Raw genomic sequence first — 10,416 nt, 5'->3', positions numbered from 1 at the left:
ATGTACTAATATAAACTTCTTTTTCTCTGCAGTGTCTTTAAAGATATGTGTCCATTAAAAATTTGGTGTGCTTCTAACAATTACCATGGTAATTTGTTTTTTGAGAAATCAACTACGATCTACGTTAATCGTTACAAGGCATTGATACATCATGAAGATGTGATAAGATGTGATAAGCACGTTAATCGTTTAAATTAAGTTAATAATTAAAGAGGCTTAAAGTTCGACAATAAAGAGACTATAACCCGACAACTTATATTTTATTTAATGTCTGAATTACATGGAATAAATCTTGGCGATTAACTGTTGTCACCGAGATTCGATCCCAAGATCTCATAGATTATGAGGGATGACCTACCACTACACGGGAGGGTGATGGAGTAATTTAGTCGGTCCTTTCAACCACAAATCAGTTTTTTTGGTAGTAGAAGAGAACCAAAAATCAGTTTGCTGAAAATAAAAGGTAAGATGATAAAATAGAAGTCAACTGGAAGTAAGCATAGAAGTAGAAGTGGCACTTGCCACCTGACACTTGTTGGCGATTGCTGCAAGGTGACTGATATTCCATCACATCAACCTAAAAAGAGAAAGTCTTCTTCTTTCTTCTTCTTAAAACACTCCCATATAACATTTTCAATTTCTGATCTTCAATCACTAGTCTCCGATCAAAACAATTCTCCAACTAAGATCATCAGTAATTGATCAAATATGCATGTAACTCATCTTCTTCTCGAAGAACCTATTAGGATGGCTTCCATCCTTGAACCATCCAAATCTGTAAGTAAACTCTCAATTCCCATGGATTTTAAGTGTGAAACAGAATACTTTCTGTTTCAGTACAACTACTATTCTCTGTCTAAATAGAGTACTGAGTGGTGTTGATGATGATGAAATAAACAGACGTTTTTCCCTGCAATGACGAAGATCGTAGGGACGCTTGGTCCGAAATCGAGATCAGTAGATGTCATTTCTGGTTGTCTCAAAGCCGGAATGTCAGGTACTACTATATATTATCACTCACTTCTTTCTTTCTTGATTTTTTATGAAGAAATTTAGCTTCATTTTTAAGCTAATGAAATCAATCAAGAATCTGTCTTGATTTGAAATTTTGTTTGATTTTTATTGATATTACTATAGTAATTTAGTGTGTCTATGCTTTATTGCAGTTGCACGTTTTGATTTTTCATGGGGAAACATTGAATATCATCAGGAGACTATTCAAAACCTAAAAACAGCTATTAACACTACTCAGAAGCTTTGTGCTGTGAGCTTCCTTTTCTTCACTTTTCTCTCTACCAAACACGATCTTAGTCAAACTTTCTTAAGTAGTGATTTGTCTAACTAATGGTCTAAATTAATGGGTTGTTTAGCATTTCCAATTGATACTCTCATCTTTAGCTGATTTAAATAAATTATTGGTTCGTATTTGAAATTACTGATCGCCCGTTGTTTCCGCTCTTGACTACATGCCCTTATTAATAGTTCTCTTTACGGAGGAATTGTACTGCATTATGAATTATTAAGTGAATCGAAGTTTGGAGTGGATGACAGAAATGCCAAAAAATGGGTAGGGGGTTCCCGATCGGATAAGGAAGAGGATATTTTTGGGTATTTTCATACTTAACGGAACATATGAATTTTTGGCTACTCTGCATTTTCAGGTCATGCTAGATACAGTGGGTCCTGAGTTACAGGTTGTGAACAAGAGTGAACATTCTATTTCACTTAATGCCGAGTCATTTGTTGTTCTAACTCCTGATCAAGATAAAGAAGCAACTTCAAATCTCTTGCCTATTAACTACGGTGGGTTAGCTAAGGTGAGAAAACATGTACTGTTAAATCATTCAAATTTGATCTCAGCCTTGTAAAATATTTTTACTATCATATCATGTACTATGAATTACTTTAGTTAGAGTTGGTAGCACAAAGAAGAATTATGAGCAGAGCATAGCAACTATGTTGGTTTTGTTGTGTTTGTCGTGTATAGATGTTACACGAACAACCGCCATATCAGCTGGGAACCTTCTTTTGTCAAAATCCTTTGTGATTTTAGCATTTCCAAAAAAAAAATCAGAAGATCGGCGAAGTACTAAAGGTTATGTATTGGTGTTAATGCCTAATATAGTACTTGTTGATGCCTATTGATTTCTCAGTATAACAATAATCAAATCATAGAGAAGAAGGAAGAGGAGAAACATTGTGGAGGCTATGAATCTCATTCTTATTAAATTAGGGTTACAACTTAACAAATATATACTAATGATAAAAGACCAAAAGGCCCTTAAAGGGCAAATTACTAAACAACCCCTAACTATTGCATATATTATTCTAACACCCTCCCTCAAACTCACGATGCGATTTTGAAAAGTATCGAGAGTTTGCTAACTAAGCAACGAAAGCGTGGAACCGAGTGTGACTTGGTGAACAAGTCACTGCTAAACCAAATACTGCAAAACTGCTAAACCAAAATCCGATATCCGATACTGCCAACCAAAGTCCAATATTGCCCACCAAAATCCAATATCCGATACTGCCAATCAAAATCCAAAAACTAGATGTTGCCAACCAAAATCCAATATCCAATATCCAATACTGCAAACCAAAATCCAATACTGCAAAACTGCTAAACCAAAATCCAATACTACGAACCAAAATTCAATACTGCAAATTACTGTCAAACTGCAAACGGAGAAGAAGATGCGATCGTTGGAGAGAAGAAGATGCAAATGCAATATTGCCCAAAGAAGGAAGAAGATGCAAATACAATATTGCCCAAAGAAGGAAGAAGATTCAAATGCAATATTGCCCAAACGAGGAAGAAGATGCAAATGCAATATTGCCCAAAGGAGGAAGAAGATGCAAATGCAATATTGCAAACATTCAAATGCAATACTGCCCACAATCCGAATGCAATACTGCCAACAAATTCACTGCCAACCAATTCAATATCAAATCCAAAACCACTTTCATATATTTCCAGAAACCACCTCCTCCAAATTCTAAAACCACCTTATCTGAAATTACTCAAATCAAATTCCAACCAAAAACTACCATTCAATACCTCCTAAACCGTTCCACACTACCATTCAATACTACAGTTCAATGCCCCCATTCAAAACTACTAATCAAATCAAAACTACCATTCAATACCATTCCACCTTTTATATTCAAAAGTTTCGTGAAGAGTAACGAAACTAAGCAAACCAACCACCTTTTTTTTTTTTTTTTTTTTTTTTTTTTACACCAAAAATCAAACAATACCAAGCAAACTAGCTAAAGAAATACGAAGAAGAAGGTAAAGTAACAATACCAGATCTGTAACGAGAAAATAACTTTTCTGCGGAAGCCAAACGGTCCCTTGAAAACAAAATAATTTTCCTGCGAAAAATCATATCCAAACGCACCCTTCTTCTCAAAACAAAACCACCAATCAAAACTGCTCTTCAAAAAAAAACGCCTACAAATCCTACTCTTCAAAACCGCCAACTAATATCACCAACCAATCCAAGTCTTGAAAACAACCAACAATAATCAAAACCACCAGAAGCAAAATCCAATTCTCCAAACAGCCAACAAAAGAATCACCAACGAACCTCTTAAACCACCCAACAATTCCAACAAATAAATCTGCCCAAATCCAAAACTTCCCAAATCATAAACCACTCAAATCCAAAACTTCCCAAATCATAAACCACTTAAATCTTTTGCTAAACTACCCTTAACCCAAACAGCCTTTCAAAAAGCGCCAACGAAAATCCAACAAAACTGCTTATTTAAATCCCAGAAAAACCGACTATTGAACTATTTGCTCTTCACGCCAACAAACTCGCCAAGCAGAAAACCACCCCCCAGCCAAACCGCCCACTAAAATCTATTCCAAATTCAAAACCACTCAAAAGAAAATCATATCCCAAGTCGAATTTTCGAACCATCAACAAATCCAAATCTTCAAACCCACCAACAAATCCAACTAGCAAAACTACCAATATCAAAAAACAAAACAAAAACACCTTCATCTTCTACCCTCTTCTAGGTCAAACCATAAAAAAAACTTCATTAACCATGCTCTGATACCATGTGGAAATCAATAACAATAATCAAATCATAGAGAAGAAGGAAGAGGAGAAACATTGTGGAGGCTATGAATCTCATTCTTATTAAATTAGGGTTACAACTTAACAAATATATACTAATGATAAAAGACCAAAAGGCCCTTAAAGGGCAAATTACTAAACAACCCCTAACTATTGCATATATTATTCTAACACATATATGATCCCTTGAACTTCCAAATCTTCAAAACTTTTATTGTTATTTCCATTGATTTTTTGGGGAATGCAAGATGCATAAAAATTCTTAAGAAACATAAAAGCTCCGAGTTGTCTTCTTTTTGGGGTTCTATGTGATGCTTGAGTAGTCGGTCTTTGTGATACATCTCAGAAAACAAAGACAACGATTAGAATCATCCTTTATATTTCTATTTGACATTGCTGACCTGATATTCTCTCTTTTCACTCATGAAAACACTCCCTATTATCGAGAACCACTTCTCAGTTTCTTTTCGGTTTGTTTGTGAAGGTTAAACATTCATAACTTTTATCATTTGATAATGCTAATCTTCAAATTTCCTAAGTCACTTGAAGTAAGATTAGTTCTGTGCAGGCCGTGAAGAAAGGAGACACCATCTTTATTGGTCAGTACCTGTTCACAGGAAGTGAAACTACTTCAGTTTGGCTTGAGGTAAGATAATGGTAAAGACCGATCCCAATTCCCACCTTCTAGTTGCACTGTTGCAGCAATCATGAATCCTGGGTACCTTTGATCAAGTAATAACATGAGACAGGTGAACCTAGTTTCATCGGCTTCCTTAATAAGTGAACTTGCCATGTCAAATGGACAACTATACCCTTTCTCATTGTAGTATGGAATTTGGTCAAAAGAAGCATTTTGGCTTGTTCGTCAAGTTCAGAGCTTAGGGGACTGAACACTGAAGTATGAAGTTTTGAGCAGGGGCTTGGTCTTGCTGAACCCATTATGTTCTAAACCAAGCTCTGAAATTCAACTGCAGGTAGTTGAGGTGAAAGAAAAAGACGTGGTTTGTGTGATAAAGAATTCTGCTACACTTGCTGGGTCACTGTTCACTTTGCACGTCTCTCAAATTCATATTGATCTACCTACCTTGACTGACAAAGATAAAGAAGTAAGTATGTCCTTTTGTAGTATCGGCTATAGGATTTTCCTAACCTTGTGCTTCTATGCTTTTTATGTCTCTAGTTCTTACAAATTACTCCACTACTTTCTCAGGTTATAAGTACTTGGGGTGTTCGAAACAATATTGACTTTCTCTCATTGTCTTATACCCGCCACGCAGAAGATGTTCGCCATGTAAGGAAATCTGTGATCCTTATCTTTAGGTTTATGCACTATCCAAATGGTCAATCCGTCTCTTGTGATCGTAAAAGCTTATGAAATTAGCACACCTTTTCAGTACTGGATATCTATAAATTGCTCCTCATATTTTAATGCAGGCGCGTGAGTATCTATCTAAACTGGGTGACCTTAACCAGACTCAGATTTTTGCAAAGATTGAGAACATAGAAGTAAGCTCCATTTCGAGCTAGTTTTCTTGGAAGTCTATAGGTTACTTTCAGTTCTAGGAGCAGTATTCTATCTAAATTTTCATTTTCGACTCCTTTTGTGGAAATTCGGTGCAGGGATTAACCCATTTTGATGAGATCCTGCAAGAAGCAGATGGCATTATCCTTTCTCGTGGGAATCTTGGCATAGATCTTCCGCCAGAGAAGGTTAGGTATTCAACTCGATCATATAAAATATCAATCTCATGATAAGTCTGCAATTTATATTATACTTTTGAAGAGTTTCTGCATTTTTCACTTGCATGACTGATGGGTTAACAGTATATGTCATGATAGTTCTGTTAAACTACTACTACCTATTTTAACTCTCCTATTTTGTCTTTCAAACTGATATATATTCCAACTTCGTCAGGTGTTCTTATTCCAAAAGGCAGCTGTTTATAAGTGTAACATGGCCGGAAAACCCGCAGTGGTTACTCGAGTTGTGGACAGTATGACTGACAACCTTCGACCAACTCGCGCAGAAGCGACCGATGTTGCTAATGCTGTATTGGATGGTAAGATACCGAATAGCGACACAAGTATACCACATTAAATCCGTTGAGATCGTTGACATCATTAACTATTACATCTTTGCTTATTGTAGTGATAAAATCACTCACTACAGATACACTTTTATCTTGGCAATTTAGACCTTATCTTATTTTGTTTCATCTCTTTATGTAATTTTTTATTTCGATCAGGTAGTGACTCAATTCTTCTAGGTGCTGAGACTCTTCGGGGACTATACCCGATAGAAACCATCTCTACTGTTGGTAGAATTTGTGCCGAGGTAAAGCTATTTCTATGTTATAAGTTAGTCGGCAACAAACTAGTTATAATTCGCGTATAACTTCTCAGTTACTGAAAAACTGAAACTTTCTGACCAGAATAGTTTGCTCATTTTAGTATTCATTTTAGTATTCATAAATGAGTACTAAAATGCGCCAACACAAAACGAGAATAGTTTGCTCAGCTCTAATAAGACCAAAAAGAACATTTGAAATTGAACTATGCTTACACATCTTGCTCTCTTCGTGTTAAGTTTCTTTGACAATTTAAATAAATAGCAGGGTAATTCTAAATTCAGGCACAAATATGTGCATGTATGCTCTCAGGCCGTGTCTTTAACTACTGACCATTTTGTAAAATGGTGCAAAACTATTCGACATCGCTAAACCATATTTTCGCCAAATAAACTAAATTATGTTTGCGCTTTTTGGTATCTAGAGAGTTAAATCTATATGTCTTGTGGGTCATGGTCCTCATTCTTAAAACTGGTTGAGAGAATACTTCCTGAAATATCACCATCAGAGCTAGTTGTTATTCCCCATAACCTCCACCCACCAGAACTTTTTCCAAGCCAAATAACTGTTATTTGTTCTGAACTAACACGGATAATGTCATTCAATAATTCCGTGTTTGCAGGCAGAGAAGGTTTTCAACCAGGATTTGTATTTCAAGAGAACCACAAAGTATGTTGGAGAACCAATGACCCACTTGGAATCCATTGCTTCCTCAGCGGTACTTGCTTTTGGGCAGCTTCTTGTTTACTTTTTTATTCATTTTTTGCTTTCTTATAGTTTAATTAGCATCTCAATGACAACATTTAGTTCTTCATTTAAGCTTATTAATAAGTTTTCTAGGTTCGTACGGCAATTAAAGTGAAAGCGTCTGTTATTATTGTCTTCACTTCAACTGGAAAAGCTGCAAGGTAATATTTTTCTGAATCTAGTTTTAACTATCTATTCCCTAAAACTGTTATGTTTGTGCTCATCCAACACAAAACCAATTGGCAATGAGTGGAGAGGACCTAGACATTATATTCGTGCTTATAAAGATCGCCCCTCTCTCGTGTGGGACATTCTCACATGCCCCCTCACGTGTGGCGTTTTTTGAGCCTAACACGTGTTTGACGTGGATCACATGTGGCTTTTAAACCTATCATGTGTGGACCTAGCTCTGAAACCATGTTAAGTTTTTGGTCATCCAACTCAAACAATTGGCAATGAGTGGAGATGACCTAGACATTATATTCTTGGTTACTGGATCACCCTTCTCCCATGTGGGACTATTCTCACAAAAACATTTTTTGACTTCATAATTTTGCATCTTTGCTGAAAATTGTCACACTTTTTTCTCTTTTTAATCTTCTCAAATGTATGGAAGTCCAGGTTGATTGCAAAGTACAGGCCAACGATGCCTGTTATTTCTGTCGTAATTCCACTTCTCAAAACTAATCAACTTAAGTGGAGTTTCACGGGTGCCTTTGAGGTATGTCGGCTCTTACAGTTCTCTAGATATACCCTTTTATTCCTGCAAACAAGGCATACTAAATCATCATGCATGACACTTGATAACAGAAGTAAATCAATATCAAGCTTAAATATGTAAAACTGTAGTTTGTGGTCATCCAACTCAAAACCAATTGGCAATGAGTGGAGAGGACCTATACTTTTATATTCTTGGTTGCTAGTTACCCATTCTCCCATGTGGGACTATTCTCACACGCCTCCTCACGTGTGGCGTTCTTTGAGCCCAACACGTGTGTTTTTTTTTTCTTTACGGGTGACGTGGAGCACGTGTGGCTTTTAAGCCTATCACGTGTGGGCCTAGCTCTGATACCATGTTAAGTTTGTGGTCATCCAACTCAAAACCAATTGGCAATGAGTGGAGAGGACCTATACTTTTATATTCTTGGTTGCTAGTTACCCATTCTCCCATGTGGGACTATTCTCACACGCCCCCTCACGTGTGGCGTTCTTTGAGCCCAACACGTGTGTTTTTTTTTCTTTACGGGTGACGTGGAGCACGTGTGGCTTTTAAGCCTATCACGTGTGGGCCTAGCTCTGATACCATGTTAAGTTTGTGGTCATCCAACTCAAAACCAATTGGCAATGAGTGGAGAGGACCTATACTTTTATATTCTTGGTTGCTAGTTACCCATTCTCCCATGTGGGACTATTCTCACAAAAACAGTTTCATCCTACTGAAAAACAACGGTTCTGTTAAGCATTTACCCTGTCTAATTCAGATTGAGGGGTTTTCCTATGGCTTATTCTAGTGAAATTTTGAACTTATGCCATGTCTGCCTTTTGATGTTAAAACGAACAGGCAAGGCAATCACTCATAGTCAGAGGACTCTTTCCCATGCTTGCTGATCCTAGACATCCCGTAAGTTCTTTTTTCTTATTAACCTTTTTCTGTTTGATGTGCCTTCTCCACAAAGCTTGATGATTTTAGACTGAAACTATTTGTGAAAACTCAATCCCCAAGAGTTAACGATATCATCCCTGCTTTTTTTACCCATGCCTAAGCCCAGGTACAAAGTTTTGTTCCTCGCAACGGGCTCTCCCAGAAGGCCTCACGTAGTCACACTTGCTAAGCTTGAGCTTGTACCTGTAGCCCAGACTTCAGACTTTCCACACTTTCTCCAAGCCATGTGCAACTCGCACAAAAAATTTGTTTCGTCGAGTCCAGTAGTTGGTTCTGGTCTTGTTAACTATACGTACAGATTTGTTTTCCTTTTCAGAATCTCAATCTCGCCTCTTGGCACATGGTTGTTGTATTCCTTCATGATTAAAGCTCTTATCCAACTGATGTTCACCAACTTATTTCCTGCAGGCTGAGTCAACAAGCGGCACAAACGAAACGATCCTGAAAGTAGCTCTGGATTATGGAAAGGCCTCTGGCGTAATAAAGTCACATGATCGTGTGGTTGTTTGCCAGAAAGTAGGCGATGCTTCAGTAGTAAAAATTATCGAACTTGAAGACTAGAACCTTTCATCAAGTTTATTCAGCGTTCACTGTATTCATCGTGAAACCAACAGGTGCTTATAAGTATGTGATTTCCGAACATCTTATTGTGGAGGAGCATGTAAGGAAATGTAGTTTGGACACTGATTTGCGTAATCCAGTTGTAAAATATGAAGATTGTTTTAGAAAAGTTGAACTTGGCAGAATTTATTTTCTTTGATTATTTTCTCTTATAATTTTTACAAGGAAAAGACCTAGATAAATACAGATAATCTACAAAGTCTATAATACTCTTATTATAACTATATATATAACTATATATATCTATATAATAAGGGAGGAGGGTATCTTTTCCCCTCCTCCCAATGGCTGAGATTTAATCTCATGAACTTATAAAGAGTGGTTGGGATTTAATTTCTAGAAACTGGATGGTATGGATTGGTTTTAAAAATGATCTAAGGGTCTTAATTAGAGGAGAAAGATAAACTAGCATCTTTCAAAGATGCTTTATTTTAAAACACCTTCCCGCCCATTCTCCTTCACGCTACTTCCTCATCACCACCAGGCACCAGGTACCTCATCCTCTCTATCGATCTCTGCGGCTCTGCCCGTATCTCTCTCAGACACATACAAACACTAATAGTCGATTCAGGGTTAGATTCCATGTTCTTCACCTAGAATCGATTCAGGGTTTCATGTTTTGTACCCCAAATCGATTTAGGGTTTCATATTTTGTACCCCAAATCGATTTAGGGTTTCATATTTTGTACCTAAAATCGATTTAGGGTTTCATCTTTGTCTTTCTTTCTTATTGCTGCCTCCTTTAGTACCATTTTTAGTACAATTTTCTCTCTCTAAAACTATTTCTCTCACTCTCTTCTTTAACTTCTTAGGTTTAAATGACTACCTGCAAATGAGAAGAAGGCTGGCTTATGTAAGTGTTCTAATTGAGTTGTTTCTACATGGTCTTGCTTCCTTTTTGTCTAATTGATTTGTTTAGCAGTAATCTCATGTTCATATCATT

At 36.9% G+C, this 10,416-nt stretch overlaps 1 protein-coding gene across 1 annotated transcript; it reads left to right on the top strand.

Annotated features, from left to right (window-relative positions):
* Positions 1 to 423: 423 nt before the first annotated feature.
* On the top strand, positions 424 to 9,598 carry LOC147550225 (pyruvate kinase 1, cytosolic-like). Its single transcript, XM_086667444.1, has 16 exons — positions 424 to 777; positions 901 to 997; positions 1,167 to 1,264; positions 1,662 to 1,817; positions 4,663 to 4,740; positions 5,069 to 5,200; positions 5,305 to 5,385; positions 5,529 to 5,600; positions 5,715 to 5,804; positions 6,010 to 6,154; positions 6,341 to 6,429; positions 7,065 to 7,160; positions 7,283 to 7,350; positions 7,811 to 7,910; positions 8,751 to 8,810; positions 9,261 to 9,598. The coding sequence occupies exons 1-16, from the start codon at positions 709 to 711 to the stop codon at positions 9,411 to 9,413; spliced, it is 1,584 nt and encodes a 527-aa protein (XP_086523570.1). The 5' UTR covers positions 424 to 708; the 3' UTR covers positions 9,414 to 9,598.
* The last annotated feature ends 818 nt before the right edge of the window (positions 9,599 to 10,416 follow it).

This window comes from Eschscholzia californica, unplaced genomic scaffold (assembly GCF_041429995.1).
Source record: "Eschscholzia californica isolate CP2 unplaced genomic scaffold, dmEscCali1.0.p SCAF_3, whole genome shotgun sequence".
NCBI lineage: Eukaryota > Viridiplantae > Streptophyta > Magnoliopsida > Ranunculales > Papaveraceae > Eschscholzia > Eschscholzia californica.
The sequence above is the reverse complement of the archived record's forward strand: the minus strand, read 5'-3'. Positions and strand labels throughout refer to the sequence as shown.